The following is a 25,580-nucleotide window of genomic DNA, read 5'->3' as shown; positions in this document are numbered from 1 at the left end:
TTTACTCTCCACCATTCAGTGTGAGTGTATTTTAGTTGGCACTTCTGTGAATCTGGACTGAACTCCTTGCTTTATGAAGAGCATTATTGCCATTAAGCAGTCCTAGGAATTACACAAGTTGTGACTGGCGTCTAAGTATTTGTTCGAAGTCCCAGATTAATGTAACTACAAATACTTCTATACTGACTTAACAAATATATCTTCAAGTACTGAATGTAACTCTGAGATAATGTTAAAAACAAACGATAAATGTTTGCGAACATCATTAACACACCCTGTATATTAACATAAGTAAATTCATTGATTAATCGGAGGGTATAAAACGGTAGATTTGTCATCAGCCTCTAGCTTACTAGGTCAGCGGTCACCATGGCATCTCTAGCATACTTGTTCCTCGCAATTCTTGCTACTGGTACGTACCTAATTAATCTTAAATTTCCAGCAATGAGTTCGAAATTTAAATAATTTATGCAAATATATCTTTATGGTGCCATTTGAGATTCTGATGACTGCGCTTGATTAAGACTTTCTTAACGTAAATTCTTCCTTTTAGAAACTTTAAAAGCCTTGGTGGAGTTCAGGTTAGATTTTGAAAATAACAATTTGGACTTAACCCTCCACTTAACATAACTGGGCCCCAATTGATGGACGAATGGGAATTTAATTAAAATGATACTTTGTGCTCTAGGCATTTTGCCAACACTAAAATTGAAAGTTCATTACGGGTCGGACGGGACTGCACATTTGTAGAAAAAGGCCATATTAAGCCATACGGCAAAGTAGCAACTCTTTCCATGTTTCATTTTCAATTTGTAAAATTCTTAGGCTTACCTAGGTTTACTGATAAACATTTTTTTCTTGACAGCTTCAGCAGCGCCTGAGACTCGCCTTGCTGGCGGTGATCCCACCACCATCAACGACTTCCCCTACATAGTGGCCTACACCTACTCGTACCCCAATGCTGGTATCACCATCCAGCGGTGCGTGGGATCTCTGATCTCCTCCTGGCATGTGCTCTCTTCGGCTTTTTGCTTCAGGTAACTATAATATCTACTTTTATGACTATTTACTCACGCTTATGTATCGGGATGGCAAAACGGCTTCTAAAACTGACCTGTGAGAGGGACCTTTCTGTATTCGATTCGAGTCAGTGCGACGGATAGGAAATGTTGACTACAGCGAGCTCAAAGGATTGAAAAACATATAATTTGTCATTCTTATAAAAAAATGAATTTTGAATTTTGGACGTAAAAATGTATTTAATTTAAGACGCAATGGTTTAAATATCATTAAATTTATTAACACTTCATATTCGTGTATACATTCTAATCATTTTCTTGATTACTTAAGATATCTCAAAATGTATGCCTAAGCGTATAAGCTCCATATCCTACAGCAAAAGTAGTATCTTATCTCAATCTTTTCCACAAATTCAATGAAAGATAAAATGTTGCATTTCACAATCAATCATTGGGCTCAATCTGATATGCTCTTGTGTAACGTAACAACAATTTCCAGTGGCGCCAATTTGGACAACTTGCTGGTCCGCGCCGGTTCCACCAACAGCTTGGTCGGTGGCACTGTTGCCTTGGTCAGCCACTTCGTGCAGAACCCTGACTACGTCGCGAGCCCCCGCGCTAATGACATCGCCGTGTCCTTCCTCGTCGAGCCGCTAGGCATAACTGACACCATCAATGTGTTGTACCTCCCTCCTAACAACTTTTACCTCGCCGATGGACTTCCTCTTAAGGTTTTCAGCTGGGGATTCAATGCTGTAAGTTGAGCCTTTATTATTTTTTGTAACTTTTATTAAGGCTTGCTTGGGTTGACTCTGAGAGAGTCTTATTCGAAAGTCATCTCCCCTCCAGATTTACAAACATGTCTTTAATATACATTTTCCTTCTATCGATAAAAAAATCTCCACTACCGCAAACCTACTAAAAAAACAATATTCTTTTTTACAAGTATTGTGATTCTCACAATTGGATTCTTTCGTATTTCAGGAGGGAAGCCAATCCGACACTCTCCAGTCAGTAACTCTTGACAAGCAGAACTTAGATGAATGCGCAGCTACCTACGCCGATGAAAGCGCCGTCGCTATCACAGACAGTGAGTTTTAAGATAAATAACATAATATTTCAGGGACTTTATATTGGGTGAATAGTGGCATGTTGCAAGAGAGATTATGTTTAATAGTGGACTCCAATACGCTGAGTTTTATGTGGTCATATTATTATACTATCTTCAAAAACAACATTTAAACATGCCACTACGAAGAAGAATTGAGGAGGCCTATGTCCAGCGGTGGACGAATATGGGCAGATGATGATAAAGAAGAAGAATCTAGAACCAAAATAAAAATAGGAAGCAAATGAAGGTTTCTTCCGTCATTAAAGAATTTTCCTTATGAAGATTAACTAATAACTAAGGTCTTCCGTTAAGCATCTAAGCTTTACCTAAACAATACAATTATAAAACCCACAATCTTTTCCAGACGTCATCTGCGCCAGCGCAGCCGGTAAAGGCACGTGCAACGGCGACTCCGGCGCCCCCATGGTTCTCGACAACGTGATCGTGGGCGTGTCCTCATACTTCAAGAACTGCGGTGATGATGCATACCCTGATGTCTTCACGAGGGTCGACAAGTTCACCAACTGGATTCTGTCTGTCGCTGTAGCAGGCAGGAGTTCTCCAGGGATGCAAGCTGCCCCGGCTACTTTGTAGATATAACACCCGGATACCAAAACGCAATTTTAAATGATCTTAAATCTGTCGCGAATGACATTTTAAAGTGTCAGAGTGACACATTAAAAGTGATTGTTGTTTTAGTATTCAGGCATAAGTTCCTGTAATGTTTAAGATTCATAATTTGATCATACCTCCAGCTAGTCATATGACTGGTCCACAAAATAACTGGACTAAGTGTTAAGGAGTTAAACATCATCGTTTTTGATATGGACATATTTTTGGTTTACCTAATAATTAGGGGTTTCTCTAAATTTTGTGATCTCCAGTGATTTCCTGTGCCGGCGAAGAGCACGGTTATTCTTAGCTTTAATGAATTGTATAAATTATTAATTTGTTTTATTTTCTACTTCATTTACACCATCATCCTTTTTATTCCTACGCTTTTATATTAATGTACCCATAATAAATAATAATAATAAATAAATAATAAATGCGGACAACATCACATACATTGCTCTGAACCCAAAGTAAGTTGCTATAGCACTTGTGTTATGGAATTCAGATACAACGAAGGTACCACAAACACCCAGACCCGAGACAATGTAGAAATGTGAATTTTTACATTGACCCGACCGGGGATCGAACCCGGGACCTCAGAGCTAGCGACACCTTGAAACCGGTGCGTACGCCACTCGACCACGGAGGTCGTCGTCAGTAAATAAATAAATAACAGGTTTGGCTACGGTGTTCAATAAAACTAGAATAATTTAATAAAAAATATTTATTGAGTAAATCTCTCTTATTTGTTATCGTTATACATTTGCATGTACAAATCTGAAACGGAATGGAACCCTCTTTGGATATAGTTTTATACAAATAGGTTATTTTTTTTACGTTTTTTTTTACAATCTTGGGTAAGGCAAGACAATGTTTACATTAAAGGCACATTGATTATTGCGAATACTTAAAGCTAATTATACTATAATACGGGATTTAAGTAGATTTATATAGATATGTGTATATGTATTTTTGCATTTTATATAAACACTTCTTCATAAAGATATTCCAGATTTCATTGTATAGTATGTAACATATCTATTTGTTTAGCTCACGCTTTCTTGTCGTTTTTTAAGAAAGATTTCACTGAAAAGAAGTTGATAGCTAACTATCTGTAGAAGATACTTCAGTAAAATGTCCGTGTATATTTCTTCTTGATCGATACATAACTTGAGATGGACACAACAATTCATTAATTCAACTTACAAATATTGGAAAATAGTCAAAAAACTTTACAACATTTCGATTAAAACTAAATATTTTTACTTTGAGAAATATTGGCAATTAATTTAAACAATAAGTATAGGTATAATCTAGACTAAATTTATTTTACAACTAGAACAAGTATTTTCCAATTTCGGTGGTCCAAATGACATAAAACCATTATAAATAGGTCCGTGACTTATAGAGATTATTTATAAGATTAGCTAGTTATTTTAAGTAGTAAATTATTTATAACAATTGATTTATAAATCTAGAATAAGAATATTGACTTAAAATAGGCGTAAATTGCAAATGGATGGGATTGCTAATACTTAATAACTATAGTCACACGATAATGTAACATTCAACCATAATTTTCTTTTTGTGATATTTTGCAAATGTTACAAATATAAAACTGATTTTGTAAACAATACGTAGTAAACTATTCACGAAAACTTCAAGAACACAAGTATTATACATTTTAGAATATTTAATAAGGTCCATTTATAGACAATTGAGCTTAACTTTAGTTCAAATCCATTAAAATTTCATGATAATCTATTTGGACTTACAAAAATATCCATTCTAATATTTTATCTCAACAACCTTACATAAAAAATATAAAAATATTCTTAGAATACATTAATTATAGATTGAATCTCATTTTATTTCGAACCTACAAACTATTCTGCATTTATAAACAACTACTGTGGCTAAGTTTCTCAGACTATTGCATTATTATTTAATACTTTTTCAGCTGCCTTGTTTTTTGTCTTACAATATTAATTAATCGGTATTTACAAGAGATTCGTGCAAATATAGTACTTAAAAACATGTTCCTTAAATATATTTATTTATAGACACGTGGAGCATTTCAAACACGAGACAACGCAAGACTCCGATATCAAGCGACCATACGAAATACGAACTCATTGAAATTTCTATGTAAAAAGCCATTCTTTGACGCTTACGTCATCGATTTGGGTCTTGTGTTCTCTAATGTACGAAATCCATACGTTTATTGTATATTTAATCTAAAAACCATTTAGATTCATGATACATGAAAAATTCTTAAAAGTATCAATTTTTTAACACTCGTACAGTTTTAAACCGATTTTATTGTATGTTCACATACAGAAAACTTCATACAAACTTCAATTTCATGTTTGAGCAAAATGTATCACTTAACATTAGCTGCGGTATTAAAATAGACATTTACAAATGTAACATTATGTATATCTTATTATTAATTATAACTAATGTAGATATTCTTTATTAAAGCTATAACTTTATTGATTGCTCAACAATTGTAGAATATGTAATTTATATAGAAAAGCTCTATGGGAAGATCTGTTTTGTCATGTCCGGTTTTTTAACCTAGTCCTGAATACTGTTACACAAGTTAAGCTAGTTAACTTTGAGCTAGTTAAACGTACTTATATTAGTAGCTGTTTTTCTGCCAGAAGTTAACATCTTGTAATTTAAATAGCTTGAGACTTCCAGTGAAGGCATTCTGCTATCTTTTATAATAATTTTCGCTAGAGTGTACTTTGTTTGTAATAACACATAGCATTAAAACTATTATTCTTAAGTACGAGATGTCCTAGCAAGTGTTAATCATTACCTTCTTGTCTTGTTGATTATAAATCCGTAATTTAATGATTTTAATTGTCTATATTAGTTTACAGAGAAGCTGTTCAAAGATTTATTTTGTATAATAATTAGCTGCATCGAAGTACGACTAGAATTTGGTCTAATAAATCAAAAGTACTTTTCTCATGGTTCCTAAACGATTCTTATTAATAACATTAACTACCAAATACAATTATTGGCTTTTAGTTTAGTCGTGATTTCATATCTTCAGGTTACTTCTACATCGATTTTCTTTTTATCAATAGTAGCTTTTGTGAGATGATTAATACTTCAATAATGGTTCAGTTACGCGTTTTTCCGACTAGTTTTAGAGTCCGGATAATCGGAGAGCCAGAATCTTCTTTCGTAAGCGAGTAGAACTTTATTCGAGTGGTTCCGGTACATACGCATTAGTAACCCTTTCATCATTTAAGTAGGTATATCGAGTTTTATTCAACATGGAATGTACGCTTTTCACAAAAGTCGTCATTAACCATTTGTTAATGATACAATCATGACCGTAAGTTATTGAACTTGCTGAGATCTTCCTAAGGGGAAGACTGGCAATAAGTATTATTCGTCAAAAAAGACTACAGTTTAGACTTGACCAGATAATTTAATACATAGTCTTTTCGGTACAATAAAAATGGACTCTTCTACTATCTATTAAAAACGTTAATTACCTAAGTATCGATTTTCCATACGGCCAACAGTTGCGACAGTTTTTTTTCACTAAGACGTCCGGTAACGAACAATTCATGTTATTTACTAGTTTTTGACCAAAATTTTGTTTTTGGTTTTGGCCTAAGTTGCTATAGCGGTCTGTGCAGAGTATAAGTCCACATTACCTTCCAAGTCAGTGTATATCGCAGGAGTTGCGCCTCGTTCGGGGCGGGGGTCAGTCGTGCCGCTCGAGCGCGTCGTGTCGCTCGGGCGGCAGCACGGTGAGCGTGACGGCGGTCCCGGAGCGCTTGATGAGCGCGACCACCTCGGGGTGCGGCAGGTTGCGGATGGCCGCGTGGTTGATGGCCACGATAGTGTCGCCCACGTGCAGGAGGCCGCAGCGGGCAGCGGGAGAGTTCGGGATTAGTTGACCTGGAAGATGTAATTTGTTAGCAAGTTTTTTTAGTGACACTGAGTATAATGTTCACCCTGAAATATAGTTACTAGTTGGTAGGATAAAATTATGACTCGTGGTTAATAAGCGCATTGTAAGCTGATAACGGCCTTTCGACCTTCTTTGGCCATAAGATTCAGTGATTTTTTGAATCTTTAACAATCAAATAACTTAAAGTACAAACACATATTTTTGAGCACAATATATGTATATACAATTTAATCTGAGTCTTTTACTAATGCTTCAACTCAATAATTTTTAACTCCAATAGTGTTGAAAAGGAATACTACCTGAAATCTTTTATGATTCTTTTATTCCCGTTATACCACATACATTATGTTATTGAACCTCTTTTAATAAGCGTTACTTACCTATAGTACTGATAGCTTTGTTAGCGGACGAGATGACAACAAAACCGAAGCCTTCTCCTTCGTTCCTGGTGACTGTGACGTCATACGGCACTGACGCCCACCCGCCTGTTGCTGTGTCATATTGTACACCGTACCTGTGACGTGGATAAACATTAAAGAAACATTGCTTAAGTTGTGATAGATAAGTGTAGAAAAGATTTCTTGCAATGCGACATATACACGGCTGAATGAAGTTAAAAAGAAAAAAATATACATTATTGTTTTTGATACATTATAAATCGAAAAGAGACCAAAGGTTTTATTACATGGTTGAATCGATAATATTAATGGCACGAAAATCGCGATTGACTTGCACCATCGCTTCAAGGATTCCACGTCAGAGACCGATTTATTTGAAAATAACTGCATATACTTATTAAATGGAATGTTTATTAAAGTTCAAGTCTGTACTTACATGGGCACATGCGCGGCTGGTGGGTACATGGGCGCGGGGTGGAGAATGTTGTACGATACTGGCGGCATGCTGCCATGCATGGCCGGTTCCGCGCTAAACACAAATAATAATCATTAGTTACAGTATTCATACGTATAATAAGCACTGTGAAGTTTGTTACATATTTCAGTGAGGAAGGTGAGTTTTTAATAGGAAGTGTGTTTGATTGAAAGGACTTGCCGAGGTTTAATTTTAGATTTTAGTTTCCGACGTTTGGACACCTTTGCAGGTATCATGGTCGCGGGCAAACCCGTTGGAGTGTAGCCGTGATAAAATTCGTAAATGTAGTTTTATTACAATGTCTAACATTCGCGTAAACCTTAGAAACCACTATTGAAGGACTTATTTTTCTTCTATTAGAGGTAGCGACAAGAAACTGAAGGATTTGAAGCTAGCATTTACCTAGCATTGGGATAACATATGCTTGAAAAAAAAGAGGTTGCTTTTAAGAGGACTTTTTGGGTGTTTCAGGGGTGCTGTTTACCTCAGACGACGTCTCGCGCGGGATGTTAACCAGGTGAGAAATTCCTTCCTACTATGATGCCAAGAACAGCGTGGAAATAACAAATAATATAAAAGAAGCTCTAAAAATAGTCCAAAATGACTTTTTCGGATTTCGTTCGTTGTTAATTAAAGCTGGTATGAAAAAAATACAATATTAAGAGTAGTCTTGAAGAGTTTAGTAACATAATGTTTTATAGGACTTAAGTAATACTTACGTTAGTAAAGGCTGGTGGGCGTGTGGCGCCACCATCGCAGGCAAGCCTAGCGGCTGAATATCTGCGCGGTTGTGTCTCACACCTAATGTTACCTGTTCAATAAAATCATTATAAGTTAATTACAGATAAATTGTGATAAGTAAAGGACACTTATTTGTTATATTGCATGATTCTTGGTTCGCATTCAGGCAATATTAAGGCATTCATTATAATATTATCATAATATCAATTGCCCTGGTTATAGTCTTCGACTTGTTGACCTGTTCACAAACGCTTGTCCTACCCGGGATCGAGCCCGCGACACGTCGCGCACAGTGGGTTTGGCGTGATAAACACAACCACTCTGCTATTTGTGTAGCCAAGTATTAATATAGTATCGTCAATTAAATTATGATATGATATGAATATGATATAGCAACTTACATGTCCCCTAGAGGCGGCCTGACACACGTAGGACACGGCGCGTGTGTGCGTGGCGCCCGCGAGCGGGATGCCGTCCACTGACGTCAGCAGGTCGCCTGGGCGGAGGAGGCCGTCTGCTGGCCCACCTGTAGTCATACGATATATAAGTTATTTGTTTTCGATACTAAATGTAGGTGTGTAATATAAAAATTCAGGAAATGGGCGGAGGAATAAGGAAATGGTGTATTTTTTTTTTATTATGGTAGGATACAAGAGATATAACAGAGAATCGTGGAAGGATTTGAGGGAGGCTTTTGCCTAGCAGTGGGACATAGTGGGCTAGAGAGAAGAGCGAAGTAAAATATATACCATACAGACAGACTAACATAGATATTTTATACAGTAGTTGTTAGTATATATAGCTTAAAATAAGTCAGTAATCTTCCTTGGATTATATGTTAGTGTGTCCTGGTGTGCTTGTCGGCGGAAGCGATAAAACATCACATCCTGAGACCAGAAATCTTCATTCAAGGCGAGATTCAAGAAGTAATTCAATACTCAATACTTGCAGTCACCATGAACTTGACTTTGCGGTCACTGTCGGCCAGACACAGCTTCCAACCCCTCCTTCAGTTGAAGCGGTTTCCGTTCCACTGATCCAAGGAGGGTAAGGACGAATGTGTGCGCTTGCGTATGCGTAAACCTTTGTCCACCTAAGTATATCCTGCGTATTTGACCGTTTCCGTTAATGGACTTGTTAAGTCCTGTGGTGATGGGTAGAAGTAGAGAGGTTTATCTCTAGGCTTTTTCTGATACCTGCACCTAGGCGGTCCCGGGGGTGTGAGTACATGTCGTGGTCGCTTCTGCGCTGCACTCTAGGACGACAGCGCGGATTCGGTAGCAGCCGAGATGACAAAGCGGCCCTAATTAGGGAGACACTGCTTTCCCTGCTCAACCAGGGAGGGGGCTAGAAAAGGTGCCCTAAAAATGTTCGTCCCATCTCGATAGATCCCGGCCACCCCCCCTGCGGGGACGCTCAGTACGTACCGGGCACGACGTAGCCCACGGCCACGCGGCTGCCGTCCTCGGTGCCGCCCACGATGCGGAACCCGAAGCCGGCGGCGGCGCGCGCCAGCCGCACCAGCACGTCCGCCGCCGGGTCCGTGCCCGCGCCGCCCGCCTCCACCTGCGGGGACAGGGGTTAGCGAGGTGGTCACACAACTTACGACCTGGCATGTATACACGTATAGTTACTGGCATGAATCTTGAGCGCTCGGCGGAAGAGTGGGGATCGCTTTGCGCATCGTAACATAAAACGCCAATCAATTGTGCGTACTCGTCGTCTTGGGGTGCATGCAACTGCAGTCTCTTATTGCCTCTTATTTTAGCAAACAACGAATTTCAACATGCATTACGGCTATGACGCAATGCCCTGCAGGACAATCACTGCACTTGAATCCGCCCGCGCCATACATAGGTTAAGGTTAGCGCTCAAGATCGGTGCCGGTAACTATACGTGGCTATAAGCTATGACAATCCTATAGCAAAAAAACTATTCGCTATTTCTTTTGTATATCCCTTCATATTCAGAGATGTACGTATGAATGTATCAACCTCAATTACAAGAGTTCTGTAGAAAATCTAGTTCTAGAAACTCTAAAATTTATTAAAATGTAAAAACTTTGCGTTACAACTCAATACTTAGCATAAAAATTTCAAAAATTTAACTATGATAGAATTTGATCTAAAAACATAATTTATTTATCCACTAAGTTTAATCAACAAATAATAATTATCACTTTCATCAATTTATCTACAACACAAACAACTACACATAAATCTTTTATTTAAACTGTATGTATAAATGACCAACCTGCGGATAATTAGCGACGTACAGTTGGTTGGGTTGCGCGAGAGACTCGTTCTCGTAACACGACGGTGACTGCCGCGACACTGGAGAGTGCATGTGTCTTGATGGCGATGTTTCTCGTAACCTTTAGAAATAAGATGCAAGAAAAACTTTTAATTTATAACTGTGTGTTTTTTATTCACATCTGGTGGTAGTTATATTGATAAATCATCATTGCTTGGTTTACCTCTTACAGTAAGCTTTTTAATGTCTATAAAGACCAAATGATAAGATATGAAAACTATATGATCTTTAAAAGCTATAGAAGCTCATGACTAACTTCACCTCAATCGATCACAGGTTACGCGCTGTTACATGCTGTCCAATGTAGTCTGACCTTCAAAAAGTACTACTTGTTAGTAAGTAGCACTTTTTGAATAAACGAACTTTTGATTTTGATACTGTAGGTCCTTTTGTGACCATCTATGTCATAATAAGTTCCTCCGTGTCGAGGAAGGCACGTTACACTGTGGGTCTCGGCTTGGCTGACATTTCACATCTATGACAGTCGTAACGGGTAAGTAGAAACTAGAAAGTCTAACAACCAGTCGTTCCTTGAAAACACTGGTACTTAGCATCATCTGGTTAGACGAGAGCCGACAATAACATAGTTGAAAAAAGGCTAGGCTGATGATGATAAGGTACAAATATCTTCGTTGAATCCCATAAATACCTTAGCGGGGAAGACTTGATCCGGCTGTTGGAAGAGTTATTGGAGGGCGACTGGCTCTGCAGGCGGGTGGACGGAGAGTTGGCGAGCAGGTGATCTGTAGCGCTTGTGTTAGATGGTGAGTGACTACGGAGACGACCTGTGCATAAATGTTGTTTATAATACTCATATTAGGTTTTTCACTCTAGATTTTAAGATTATTTGTTCTATTATCCGAAACTGTTATTAGCGAATAAGTCAATGAAGTGCTATAAACATATACTATGTAACATGTGTGTATTCATCATTATTGATATGCACAGCTGGATATAAGCCTCCTCCAAATTGAAAGTAAAAATTAAATATTTTATCTCTTATATTTCCACCACAGAAGGTTTCCACACACCACACACTTATTATATTTATCTCTTTTAAGACTAAGACAAAACGACAACAATAAATAAATAAGACAATAGTTACTATAATTTATCGAATGGAGATGAATATACACATCTATGAAATAGTTCTTACAAAGTGTAAGTTAGTAACTAACCAGTAGAATTTGATGGTGAATGTGGTCCCCCCATCCTGCTCGTAGAAGGTGACTGTCTGTGCGCGTTCAGACCACCGATAGCTGCTGTGGTCGGCGAGTGCAGCATGCCATCTTCAGGGAAACCTGTTCAAAATAACATACAGGTGAGGGTGAAAGTTTAAAAAAGTATTTTCAAGATTTTGTTTGGAATAGAAAACACGGCCGAATATTGAGTTCTAACACTCCTATAAAACAGAATTGACGTTGAATCAAAAAGTAAATACGTCAAAGAATGGAAATAGATGTAGAACTCATCCTTTATATATATGTATAATTGTTTAAACTATATTGACTATGACTTATGTATTTTGGTACTGCATATGGATGGTCCAGAAATATGAAATAAATCATTATAAAAAGAATAGCATAACCTCATTACGAAAATAAAATGTAAATTAATTATCTGTACCTCCATTATCGCTGCTGTCAGCCACGCTGGCATTGCCCCTCCAGTAGGCAGCATTCATATCAACATGTACAGTGGGCGTGGGCACTTCCCCCCAGTTCCCATTACCCCACCTCTCGTTATTCCCCCACCGGTTCCCATTCGCACTCTCATCCCATTTCTGACCATTTTCAACCCACTTCTGTCCATTTTCCTCCCACTTTTGCCCATTCTCCTCCCATTTCTGTCCGTTCTGTTCCCATTTTTGCGTATTTTCGTCCCATTTTTGTCCGTTCTGTTCCCACTTTTGATTGTTCTCGTCCCACTTTTGTCCGTTCTGTTCCCATTTTTGCGTGTTCTCGTCCCACTTCTGTCCGTTTTCGTCCCATTTCTGTGCGTTCTCTGCCCAGTTCCGTATGTTGGAGTTGTCGAGCCAGGTCTCCCGCTCCTGCCACTGGTTGTCGGGCTGCGGCTCGGTCCAGGGCGTGACGACGGGCAGCGTGAGGCGGCCGCCGGGAGTGCTGCTGCGACGGCGGCGGTCTATGAGGCTTTCGCGTTCTCGGTTTTTGTGTTCCGGGACTGCGTATGTCGCTTCTACAACAAATGAAAATACGAGTTTATAAATACAAATTTAATTGAGAATAGTTTCTTTCATGGCGATTTGAGTAACTTGTAATAGCAAAAATTACTTTATCGATTTTATAATAAACAATACAGAATTTTTGGTTGAGCCAATAATTATTTAGTTGATAATGTTACATACTGCATACATAATAAATTATCTTGTGTTAAGGTAAAATAGTAATCTTACCAGAATTCATGCCATTCAGTCTATCTCTCAAAGAGTCTTGTGTGTGCAGGTTTGGTGATCTTAGTTGCTCAGCTGTCGGTGTTTTACTTCTTATATTGTTATTTGTTACCACTGTAAAATAGACAATAGGATAAGTATATTCATGTACATTATTTTGTTCATAATATTGATGATCCTATATATTAAACAGTGCAATGAAATGGGAAGCGTAATGAATAGCTTTTGTTTTTACATAAGGATTAAAGCTGAACTAACGCTGACAGAAACAAACTTGGAAACTGAATTATAAAATGATTAGGTAAGTAAACAAAAATATATTTGTAGCTAAAATAGCATAAATTACTTCTAGCCTATCAATAAGTGAGCTATAGTATTATTTTTGAGGGTGATAGACACACCTTTTTCTAGTGTAACTCTTGTTATTATATAAATGGCTGCATCCTTCATATCTGCTTGAATATACAATTTGTTTAAAAATGAGTCTATTATGGGCAAAAATCTTTATTACTTCAAAAAACATAACAGCATTAACATAGGAACATTGCGTTGTTTTGTTAAGTTAATATATAATTTCGTTTATTAACATTTTGACGTTCTTTGTCACTTCCTTAATATGAAATGAGACACTTTTTGCTTTACATTCGTTGGCATGTTCATAAGCAGCAGTTTTGTTGAATTTATAGATCAAGTTATATAGTTACCGGCACGGATATTGAGCGCTGGCCTTCATCTGCGCAGAATTGATTGTTTGTCCCTTTTGGGATGTGAAGTGAGGCGCGGGGCGGACTCAAGTGCAGTGATTGGCCCGCAGCGCATCGCGTCATAAACGTTATTCGTGATTGGTTGAAATTTGTTGTTTGCTGCAGTTGCATTCACCTCATGACGACGAGTATGCACAATTGATTGGCGTTTTATTTTACGATGCGCAAAGCGATCTCTAGTCTTCCGCCGAGTGCTCAAGATCCGTTACTGTAACTATATCTAGTACGTAGGTAAGTATGCAGTATGGTACCGGGTTGCGGCTGCAGGCGCGTGGCGGAGCGGCTGCGCGGCGCGCGCGCGGGCGCGGGGCTGCGGCGCCACACGCGGAGCGTCGTCTCCTGCAGCGCCGGGCAGTCCTTCAGCACCTGCGGCAGGACATGTCAAGTCAAATTCAAATTGGCTAAGAAGGAACTGTGTATACAGATCCCAAAATGTGTGTAACTACAATGTCACTAAACTCCATAATTTATAAATAATTTATAATAAACATAACATATTAAATAGACTTAATCGTTTTTGCAATTAGTTTACATCACCAAATTTGGAAATTATTACTTTGAAATTAATGAATACATACTTGTACGACATGTTGGTGAGGTGCATGTCTGACTGGAGTCTCTCCGATCTGTAACAGTAAGTCTCCTTCCCGAAGACCTGCACAGCGGCTGCGGTCTAACACCTGAAATTGCAAGAATTAGTTTCACTTACTTTAGAAAAGAGAAAAGTTTTAATTAAAACCTAGAGGAGAAAACATAAACACCATCATCCACAACGTAATCTGCCGTTGGCCTTTTTTTCCTTATGACATTTTCCTTTCACATATTTTGTCCGTCACAAACATCCATTGCCTTTTTTTACTTTATGAGTACCTTTAACAGGTCTGTTGGAAGAGATTACTTCCTTTGTACACTTCTTTCCGATTTTTGCGCAATTGGATTGCCTGTGTACGTAGTATAATATATAAACAGTCCCAATAGATGGGCATGGTGGTTACCTTCTTGACCTTCTGGCCGTGCACGCTGTCGGCGATGGTGAACCCGAAGCCGGCCGCGCCGCGCCGCAGCGACAGCAGCAGCTCGCGCCCCGCGCCGCGCCCCGGGCTGCTGGCGCGGGGCCCCGGCTCTGCCCACGAGAAGGGTATTAGAGTAGAATACATTTTAAATCTGTTTTAGCCACCAGTAACAACAAATTAGTCACATTAAACTGTAGATCCTAACTGTTATTTATACATCTTTGACTAGCTATTAGCTAGAAATTCTGACAACTAGTCTGACTAAGATGTATCCTGTTGCTCACTTAAATGATAGACTAAAAGCCGAACTCAACATAGTCGGGAAAAGGCTAGCGTGACAAAGTACTCGTCTGAAAACTGCAATCCTCACCATTAGCCAAGGACAGCACATGATCCAGAGACGGGCATCGTGGAAGCTCCTGATTATCATCATTGATGGTCAGCTCGTCAAGATCGAAGGACCTGGACATCAGTCTCCGCTGCCCCGGGCTGTGCGGCGGCATGGGTCCGCCGTCGGTCTTGTCCCGGCCTCCCTGGTTACCCTCCAAATTCGGTGAGTCCAGGTTAAACCTGGAATTGTAAGCCGATCTGAATACTTCTCTAGTTTGTCCTCGTTACTTGCTGGTATTTTGGTTAAAATGGAATTAAATTATATGTATAGAAAAAGTAGGTTCAGCACGGTAAATAAAATGGAGTTAGCATTAAAATTTATTCAAATTATGTTTTGGATTTATTGGACAGATACAGATATTAGGATTAAAATTCTACCACTGTTGAAAGTATTATGATCCGTATCAATTGAAACGTCTTGTCGGTCATCGGTGACCGTCGCGATGCTCAAAGGCTACACAAGTTTATAGTTTACACAAGCACAGTAGATGTTCAATTATAATATTCACCTGGTCCGCAAAGCTCTTGTTAGTTGTTGCATGGCAACAGCATCTGATGTGGGCGGGGTGGTCGCGTCCACAGCTAACGTGCTCAGTACCCGAGTGTTTGGGTCCTCAGAGTCGAATGAGAGAGGGTAGCCTGTTGGTAATAATTGGAATTGGAAACTATTACGTAAAATTCGCAATTCCATAGTTTTAAAACTAAGTTATTAGATCAAAACCTGGTTAATTTATATGTAGGTAAGAATCGTAAGCCCATTATTATTTTCTATTTGCAAGATGAATCAGAATAAGACATGCTTGGAATAATTTCTGTCTCACAGTCGGGGAAATTTCTTTCTGCATTCCTTTCGCTTCACTCTATCTTAAAATACTATATATCAGAAGTCAAACTTCCGTAGTATGTAATTTATGTATAAATAAGTATTTGTGGGCACCTCTAACGAGATGCAGCGTGACGTCAGTCCCGGGCGCGATGGACTGGAACACCTGCGCGACGTGCGCGTGCGACAGGCCGCGCACGCCGCGGTTGCCCACGCCCACCACCACGTCGCCCGGACGGAGGGCGCCTGGAAACACGGGGAATGAGTATTCATTAATCATTATTATTTACTATTCTGATCTGAATATTGTAATGTAACTTTGCGAGTATTGCAATCTTTTTTAGCGTGTTGTTTTGAACTGGTTTTTGCATGAATGCTACTGAAAATCGTTACAGATAGAATGAAGTTTTTTTGATTAGGGAGGTATAGTATCATCTAAATCTATTATTTACATATTTAATATAGCTGGAATACTCACAGATATACAAATATAAAATAGTTATGGTAGAGTAATCATCATCATCATCATTGGCCTAGCTTTTTACCAACTATGTTGGGTCGGCTTCCAGTCTAGCCGGATTCAGTTATGGTAGAGTAAATGGTATGGTAAAGTATATAAACTTACCATCGATCCAAGCGGGACTATGTGGTACAATGCTGCGAATTTGAAGGTAGCCTTCTGTTTCTGGTATACCTTCAGCGCCGATAAGTGTGAATCCCAAACCCTGAAGTGGAAACATTCTAGTTAGATGCCAAACAACAGGAACAAACTATGTATTAATGAAGATATAATACGATATGATGTGAAATGTGATTTTTTTATTGTTGCTTAATTAGCTGAAGAAACGAATTCCAGCAATGGACGAATATGGGCTGATCTTGGATTTTAGGTAGGTGAGGTGCCAGGATTAGAATACACAGGCTTTTTTAAGATGATTCATTATAATATATTTTCCTCCCTAACCTTCAAAGCGAATACAAGTACTCGCACGAAATGTGGATGACTCAAATGATAAGACTCTTTTTTAATTCTTAAAGACAGTTATTGGCTATTCATTCGGGCGTCATGGACAATGATCAAGGATAAAATAGGGTTATTAGCCGGGCTACGGTTGAGTTGCCTTAAGACCGGATATAAGGGTCTTGACAAAAGAATAAGTATGGTTTAAATGTTTGTCTTTGTACTTTTTGAGTTTTTTGAGAGGGTGGCGAGTCGGTATTAATGTTTGAGACAAAATGACTCACCTTGTTAGAAACATTAGTTGATTGAGGTAAGGTATTTAAGTGCGCTATTTTTATTTATGTCCATTAAACGTATAAAGGGATCAAAGACGAGACGAATCCGACTTAAAAAAAAATGATTTATTGTTGGTTCTTATATTCTTCATTTCCTATTACAAAATAATTGTTACTAATATTAAAATGGACGTAGATTTACAGATAGAATATGAGACAATTTAAGTGTTATAATAGTTAGATAGCGCCACAATCGACGCTCTTGTCGCTAAGTGCGAAATTTACAGACACCCTTTGGATGGACTAAATACAGGAGCACCAACATTTATACAGGTAGTACTCGGTGTACAATTAAAACAAAATAAAATAAACAAAACATGATCCCACAGACCACAAACATTCTTAATTCAAGTTATACCAACTGCTAATTTCACAGTCAAATGACTCACAATTTCGGAATTCGGAAATAATCAATCATAGTACCTAAACACCAGTCTCACCTGAGTGCCTTTAGTGAGAGTGAGAGTGAATCTCTCACCGCGCAGGTCCCCAGTAGGCGTGGTCCCGTTAGACTGACCATTGCCAGCATTGTCTGAAGACAGCTTGTCCGCTGAAACAAATTCTAATTCACTTTAGTACTTTTGTTATTTTGAATGAGGATATTTTTAGTTGTATATTATTATTTTTATTAATGGGAGAAAATTAATTTTGTCATTATATAGAAGTTCATTAAGAAACTTTGCAGTTTTCTGAAGCCAGTATTTGACTTTTTAAGTGGTATATGTTACATTAGGAAGTTTGATGAAATCTGAGGGTTAATAAAGTACTTGTAAAAATTTGCGGTAAATGAATGCTTGAACTGGTTAAAGTCGTTTCTTTCAAATAATACAATTAACGTAAATATATCTAAAACTATTTGTTATTATTATTTTGTTCTCACATTATATAACTATTCTAAATATACCAGATGAAAAAAATCAGACTACAATTTTCATTTAGATAAATAGCTTTCACAACGAATGACCGAAAATGTATAAATGTAACATCGCAACTTCCTGATTCGAGTTCAAACAATTGCCACAAGCTTCCCAGCTGTGAGTACAATACACCTGGTTTATTTACCTCATTGTTTTGTTTACAGCGAATGTCCTGCGTGAGCGCTAGGGCATGACGAGCAGACTATACACCTAACTATGTAGGTTCTAGAATAATTATGTACTACGAGTAATAGTGTAGTGCACATACATGACCCACTTAATTAAAATATGTGTGCATTTTTTGTGCTTAGACGATGAACTAAATACTAACTAGTTTTGGAAATTCATGTATGTACTTATTTAAAGTCTTTGATCGAAAATTTGATGATTGTCCAGTAAAAGGAGAAAGAAATTTTAGAATGTCTTGTTCAGATATTAATAAAAGCATAGTTAATTGCAATAAAACACTTCGAAGTGTCAACACTCCAATGATGATAATTAATACACGTAAATGACAGAAGTTTTACAATATTTACCAATTTAAAAAGGCAAAATTCCATCTTAGATGTTCAATGGAAAAAGTTATGACAACAAAGTAGTGTACTTATGTATTAATTTAATTTATCTACACAAACTTAAAAATTGTCTTCAGAAGAACTACAAGAGTTAAACAACCTCTTTGGTTATAAGATATTCTGTAGTTATATTACTGCCTACTTTACTGTATACTAACAATTCAGTTATGTTAATTTGAATGAATAATACAGTAAATAATTGTCAGTTACGGTTAATTACGCGCGCATTACTGCTTTTACTTTGTCGCCTCGCACTAAATTAAGATGCCAGTTCATATTTCTTGTAACGAACTATAATTGTTATTGTCAACTTGTTTTAAACAGTCATTAGAAAGATTAGAAGTGTTGTTTTTATCGGGATAAGCTTCCTTTTATTTATACCGTTATCTCTCTTGCCCTTCCACGAATGACATAAGACCAAATCTGAGACTGATTTTACTGGAAGTCTTATATTTGGACTACTTTCTTTTCTCACCCCAGTTCACGAATTCAAACCGGCAGATCCAAAATCAAATCGAATGAAATCTGTACGTAAATACGCACTTATGAAGACATGGTACAGAATGCAATTACTCCAGAATAACAAGGATGCAGGCCGTTACTTCTGTGAGGTTCTCGTTCCAAAAACAAAGCACATCGTCTCCAGCATAGCAAACCCTAGTTACAAATTACTTCCACTCGATAAACATCAAAGCATACCTTAAAGTTATCCCCTTTCAGTAATCCTTTCCGAATGAATGAACCACTAAAGCGTTGCCTGTTGCCTTTTTATACATTATCCTTCACACTATGATCAGTGATATATTTTTATAAGGACGCTTATAAAAAGGCTTTTCTTGGTGTAGGAGTAGAGGGTAATCGCCCTAGTTTTTATTCGAGGCTTTGCTTGCATTGAAAACATTAAAGACAGATCTATTGATATTTATTTAATGCGGCCTGTCCTATGTTTAGTCACTTATCCAAAGTATCCTCTGTTACTTCTAATATCGCTAAGATAAGTGTACAAAGTTTCATAACGATTTGTTAAGTACTTTAAGAGTGAAATGTAACAGACAAACATGCTTTCATCTTTATAATATTAGTGGGTGGTCCCTGATTATAAAATGGTTACTAGAACAACCTACTTTACTACGGTTAGGCCAAGGTGGATGAAATAGGATTGAGTATTGGTGGTGTGTCATTTTTACACACTGAGGATTGAAGATTATTCTAAAGGTTTTCAAAAGGCTAACATATATGTGTACAAAGTTTCATAACGATTTGTTAAGTACTTTAAGAGTGAAATGTAACAGACAAGCATGCTTTCTAATTTTCTTTATAATATTAGTGGGTGGTCCCTGATTATATAATGGTTACTAGAACAGCCTATTTTACTACGGTTAGGCCAAGGTGGATGAAATAGGATTGAGTATTGGTGGTGTGTCATTTTTACACACTGAGGATTGAAGATTATTCTAAAGGTATTCAAAAGGCTAACAATATTATGATCGATACTAGATATAATTTTGCTTACTCGATATTTTATTATTGTTTTTATTAATAACACACGTACCGTTTTTCTCATGATCGAGCGATAGAATAACTTCTACCTATTAACGTTAGTAATGTCAGTCTATCTAACTAAATCTTAGACTTATACGAAAAGCAACAACCGCTGACACAAAATCAGTACAAGTCAGGGATTTTGATGTTATTGGTCAAAGTTCACCAAACTCTAAACCACCACCACCACAAAGAAAAGAGATCAACAACTGAGTTAGGCTCAGTTATTAGGCACCACGGATATAAATTAACAATTTAATGGGTCCTGTAATTTAGGAGCTGTTTTCATTCCCATGAGGGTAAACCATGTTCCTTAGAGTACTTATCTATACTTCTATATCTATACTAATATATAAAGCTGAAGAGTTTGTTTGTTTGTTTGTTTGAACGCGCTAATCTCAGGAACTACTGGTCCAAATTGAAAAATTCTTTTTGTGTTGAATAGACCATTAATCGAGGAAGGCTTTAGGCTATAAACCATCATGCTGCGACTAAAAGGAGCTAAGATACAATGGAAAATGGTTATATCTTCTACCCGCGGGGACGAAGTCGCGGGCAACAGCTAGTTATTAATATAGTTGTGGAAGCGGGGCAGCGCAATACATAGCGTAGAGCGGCATGTCTCTTTCATACCAGCATATTACTTTCAGACGTAGCATCAGAATCCTTATAACACCATATACCTATCTCACTATAAGCTAAAGATCTTTTCCCACACAGATTGAACATTGATCACCAACATTTACGGTGCGTTTGTGGCTTACCCCACTTCCGCTAACCACATGTTACACGTTCACATACACAAACAAGATTGGCTGTTAATCTAATAAAGAACGCATAACTACAGTAAGAGTTACAAAACTAGTTCTAACTCACTCAAATGGAACCGCACTGCATAATATAAATGAATTATTACTTCCTGAATTTCAGATTAGGACAGGGTTACGTATTGGATTGATTGATCAGATCGACAGAGATAGCATAGATTGATGTTTGTTATGGTTCGCGATTCTGTGTCTAAGAAAAAAAATTGCCTATATGAAATGGTCTATTATTTAACACGCAAAACAATCGCCCTTACACTTATATAATATTTTCCTCGAAGGATATATTTTTTACTGCAATATCGTTTTGAAATTAAGATAATAGTCCTTCGGTTTATATACGTAGCAAATTGTTACGATCAAGAGACGCTAGTCAAGACTCACACGACTCGTGACAAAAACCATATACCTCGAATTGAGGGAAATCGAGGTATTTTTATTATTTTAATAGTTATTTTTTACGACCTCATTAGTTGATAAAAAAGTACTTAAATATCGGAACGCAATAAAAAGTACAGGTGGCACAGAACAAGTTTTTAAACGTTAATTACAAGGGTATATTTATAAAAAAGTTTATTAAATAAAGTAAGAGCTGTCTAGACAAACTCATAAATTTTAAATGTTTTTTTTTGGGTCAGACTGGTGTAGGTACCTTGAAATCTCAAGGCCCAGCATCCAAAGTACCTTTCTCCTTTTACTCATTTAAAGGTGCCAAAATTGATTTAATCATTTTATTGTGTCTGAATAAATTATTTTGTCTAAAATCCATACTGCATTATTTCCTTTTATTTAAAATGCTTCATATCCTTATTAATCCTTCCACTCCTAATCAATAAAACTCTTAACCAGTTCAGACATGTCTCAATGCAATAATGGCCTAATATGTAGTAGTAAACAGACACATAGATTTAATAAGAAATGTATTATTTAATTGATAGACTACCAACATGTAGAAACATATTCAAATGATAGGAAACTCAGTACTTAGTAATTAGAAATGATAAGTTTTAGACCAATTTAATGTTTATAACAAACTAAAATAATTAATATTTCATCATTTTCGCAAGAGAGAGTTCTTTTCACTAATTACGAACTTCACACCAGTTCACAATAAACCTTATGTAACATAAGAAACAACGGTAACTAATTATAATTAGTGGTATCTTAACTTCACAAATGACATTAAGAAAGTAACAATGCATTGTGGTATGATGTTTCATTATTAGTCTTCATACAAACCAAGTAGGTTATATAACTATTGCTTTTAATGTATTAGTACTTATGGAATTAAGACTGGGTTCAAATTTTTGGAAGTTTTAAGCCTGCTTTTTGACATGAATGGAATTAAATAAATCCTATTACAAACTATTTTTTTTAAGTTAATATTTTTAAGTTGTCCCGCGGTATGAAAATGGTAGACACAGATAAATGAAAATGTTCTTCTTTGACATACTGTAGGAGGACAGTAGTGCCTCCAAATAATCATACTTGTCATAGGGTGTGCTATTACATTACTATTTAAGCACAGCATAATCAAGATTCCCAATGGGTTTTAAAAGTAGTAACATAATTCACACCATTATTTTAGAGTGTTGTTGTAAGTTGCTTTTCATTAAAAAAGATTTTTGTTAAACAAGTAAATAGTTACCTCTAATCCTCCTTGCTTGTAGGACAGGGTTCTCATACTGAGTCCGTCTGTTGATGTGGTCTACATAGTAAGAACCGTATCTCTCATCTGTGACTCTCTCCCAGCCAAAAGGTAGCTCGTCTTCTCCACACTCTCCAAGGGAATGTTTCCGGACTCTGGCTAATCGAGGGTCTAGCCAGTGTGATGTGCCTGTATTATGGCTAAAATAGAGAAATAGAGATTAATTTGTTTTTTTTTCTTTGAGTAACTCTGCAGGAACAGAAAGGCTGGTTAATCTGTTTCTAATTTTAAAAATTCTGTATTCAAGATATTTTCAGCCTTCAAGACTGCAATTTTTTTATGATCAGCATATTAGTAACTAGGGAGAACAACAACATTTATTATTTTAGTTGAACCTCACTTGTGTTGGTGAACACAAAAACACAATGATTTGAATGATTGCTTCATTTCATATTCAAAAGTATGCAAATGTGTGTATTACTTTTCTTAAACTGGTTTAGTGGACTATTTTAGAATAATAAGAAATCATTTTTTTTTACTGTTATGTTAAAAAAATAAAGAACAATAATTTTTGTAAATACTAGGATTTGATGATATTGAGATGTATGTAATACATGGCATTTAACCTTGCACAGAAATATTTTCATAGTAATTAAAGAACTATAACAATAATTGATTTGGATGGATTGAGTTTCAAGATTCTTTTGTCTAAAAATTATAGCTGAATTTTCACAATAAAATGGCATAAGAAACTTTACTTACTCTATGAAATAGACTTCTCCTGACGGTGTAAATGTTTTCTCCCACATTGGAGGCAAAGGACCTAGATTGTATTCATCCTCGTCTTCTCCTCTCTTAAGGCCTGCATCACCAGGTCTCACTCCTACCACGGAACCACCAACAGTTCCTGCTGTCCCAGAGCTATGGGTTGAGATACCCGCTGAGGAAAGCCTGTCTGAGTCCACTGAGCTCTGAGCCATTGCAACTTAAGTCAACAAACAATTTTTAACACATTTTATTGCACAGCACTTATAAATTCACTCTTGTTCCCGCCAACAAAAACAACTACTAAACTTTTTAAATTTACAACCTTAGAATACTTCTTTCTTCATTTATCTTCACAGATAACTGTATATTTTTTCGTTCATACTATCCGCAATTTACTCATCGCTATGGCATTACACAAAAACAAAACAATACAGGAATGCCAGTAACCACGTATGAGTCATTTTGGGACCGATTCCTCACTGACTTGTTGATTCGTGTATTTTTTTACCTGCGCCATAGTTAACACGTAACAAATAACTGGAAGTTGATTAGCTTGCCGTCAGACCTTGTTAAAAAACGCGATGCACTCACTCAATGCAACGATATGTGCTGCAGGTGCATCGTAACGAACATCCACGATAACAATATTGAAATACATTTCCCACATTCACTAGACAATCGTAACGGTAAACTACAACGAAATGATTTCTATGACTTGTTAATAAGATTTGTCCACTTTCTCACAAACAGGTAAACTAAATCACTAAGTTTTTGAAAGTGGGTGCAACAAGTGTAGGCTCAGACATCTACAGATGTTTGTTTATAGCCACAACTAGTACTTAATTAAAGGTTGTTCCACTCTTTATTGAATTAACGACAGAAGCACCACATATTTAAATACCACGTTCAGATAAGTTTGCTTGAATACTTGTTGATTATATTGGTAATCACATGTCTCATAAAAACAGGTATTTTCACTTATAAAAGTAATAAATACTTCGGACTATACTTCTGCCGTTTTGCTGTAATCGAATACATTACAAAACATAGACAATCTAGAACAACGTAGAGATGCACCTGCAAGATGTTATCGATGTAACGGAACACAATCTTTGAATATAATTAACAATTTAAGATCTTGATTTTTAATATGTTCCTTTATTAATTTATGTTGACTAAAAACAAAAATAAAAACAATAAATATTTTATAATTTAAAATTTTAGGAATATAATAACTAGAACGTGTGTTTCTCATTAAATATCTTGATTTTTGTAACGGAATCGATTTATTAAAATTCCTAAGCAACCCTTTCTACCGTTTCGTTACTCGCAGATTATACAACTGTGATTTTAGAATAAATGTATTATTAGATATTTACAGAACAAAATAGGTATAGAGAATTCATATGACTGAAAAATGTGATAATTATTAAGATAAATAAATGTTCTTAGTGAAACTAAACCTCTGTAGTTTTAAACATCGTGTTAGTTCAATTAAGTTTCACCTATTCGCCAATAGATGGCACGGCTAAACGCCATATTATAGCGTGGTATGATGCCCTAAAAATATAACAGTTTATACCGGTGTACAAACAAATTCATCAAAACTGTGTTTTCATGAATTTATATACTTACTCATAAGTCATGTGCCTAATAAAACAAAATAAATTGCATAATCTGTCAACACAGATGTTAGACAAATATCTTTATTTACTAAGTAGCCATGTAATTACGCAAATAAATTGTTTTGCGGGGGCGTTAAGGTTTTTACTTTGTATTTATTTAATTAACATGGTTTTTGTTTGGACCACCCGGCTTTTATAAAGCGATATGAGCTTTTCGCCTGTTTTTTGAACAGCTTGTAACAAAAAGAACGTGACATAATGTAGGTTACAAGCATGTTAGTAAGGAGGTTGCAGGGTCGAATCTAATGTAGATTGTTGGTGACAATTTGGCTATAAAGACTAGTTTTCAATAGGTCTTCTTTATATAAGG

General features: G+C 36.8%; 2 protein-coding genes across 5 annotated transcripts; one reads left to right on the top strand and one right to left on the bottom strand.

Moving 5' to 3' along the window:
- The first annotated feature begins 306 nt into the window (after positions 1 to 306).
- On the top strand, positions 307 to 2,842 carry LOC113498360 (trypsin alpha-like). The gene is made up of 5 exons (XM_026878367.1): positions 307 to 412; positions 866 to 1,037; positions 1,519 to 1,774; positions 2,004 to 2,109; positions 2,495 to 2,842. The coding sequence occupies exons 1-5, from the start codon at positions 370 to 372 to the stop codon at positions 2,722 to 2,724; spliced, it is 807 nt and encodes a 268-aa protein (XP_026734168.1). The 5' UTR covers positions 307 to 369; the 3' UTR covers positions 2,725 to 2,842.
- A 1,168-nt stretch (positions 2,843 to 4,010) lies between these two features.
- Positions 4,011 to 24,677, bottom strand: LOC113498358 (membrane-associated guanylate kinase, WW and PDZ domain-containing protein 1-like). Of its 4 annotated transcripts, none has more exons than XM_026878360.1 (21): positions 23,580 to 24,677; positions 22,818 to 23,017; positions 17,752 to 17,873; positions 16,641 to 16,740; positions 16,130 to 16,261; positions 15,702 to 15,831; positions 15,173 to 15,390; positions 14,785 to 14,912; positions 14,368 to 14,469; positions 14,041 to 14,155; positions 13,029 to 13,139; positions 12,242 to 12,811; positions 11,794 to 11,916; positions 11,265 to 11,400; positions 10,556 to 10,676; positions 9,730 to 9,868; positions 8,704 to 8,828; positions 8,281 to 8,372; positions 7,523 to 7,615; positions 7,069 to 7,202; positions 4,011 to 6,675 (listed from the first exon to the last, which is right to left on the bottom strand). In XM_026878360.1, the coding sequence occupies exons 1-21, from the start codon at positions 23,795 to 23,797 to the stop codon at positions 6,479 to 6,481; spliced, it is 3,306 nt and encodes a 1,101-aa protein (XP_026734161.1). In that variant the 5' UTR covers positions 23,798 to 24,677; the 3' UTR covers positions 4,011 to 6,478. The 4 variants fall into 4 exon arrangements, with proteins under 4 accessions (XP_026734161.1, XP_026734162.1, XP_026734164.1 ...); XM_026878361.1 differs by having other exon boundaries at positions 17,752 to 17,861; XM_026878363.1 differs by having other exon boundaries at positions 15,173 to 15,372; positions 17,752 to 17,861.
- Between the last annotated feature and the right edge of the window lie 903 nt (positions 24,678 to 25,580).

This window comes from Trichoplusia ni, chromosome 10 (assembly GCF_003590095.1).
Source record: "Trichoplusia ni isolate ovarian cell line Hi5 chromosome 10, tn1, whole genome shotgun sequence".
NCBI classification, from domain to species: Eukaryota; Metazoa; Arthropoda; class Insecta; order Lepidoptera; family Noctuidae; genus Trichoplusia; species Trichoplusia ni.
The sequence above is the reverse complement of the archived record's forward strand: the minus strand, read 5'-3'. Positions and strand labels throughout refer to the sequence as shown.

Excerpts from the sequence above, each read along its gene's own strand:
- LOC113498360 (XM_026878367.1), top strand. The coding sequence starts at position 370 with ATGGCATCTCTAGCATACTTGTTCCTCGCAATTCTTGCTACTG. Across the intron at positions 1,038-1,518 it reads TCTTCGGCTTTTTGCTTCAG|TGGCGCCAATTTGGACAACT; the intron begins GTAACTATAATA and ends AACAATTTCCAG. Across the intron at positions 1,775-2,003 it reads TCAGCTGGGGATTCAATGCT|GAGGGAAGCCAATCCGACAC; the intron begins GTAAGTTGAGCC and ends TTCGTATTTCAG.
- LOC113498358 (XM_026878360.1), bottom strand. The coding sequence starts at position 23,797 with ATGGCTCAGAGCTCAGTGGACTCAGACAGGCTTTCCTCAGCGGGTATC. Across the intron at positions 15,391-15,701 it reads ACAAGAGCTTTGCGGACCAG|ATCGGCTTACAATTCCAGGT; the intron begins GTGAATATTATA and ends AGAAGTATTCAG. Across the intron at positions 14,470-14,784 it reads ACGGCCAGAAGGTCAAGAAG|GTGTTAGACCGCAGCCGCTG; the intron begins GTAACCACCATG and ends TTGCAATTTCAG.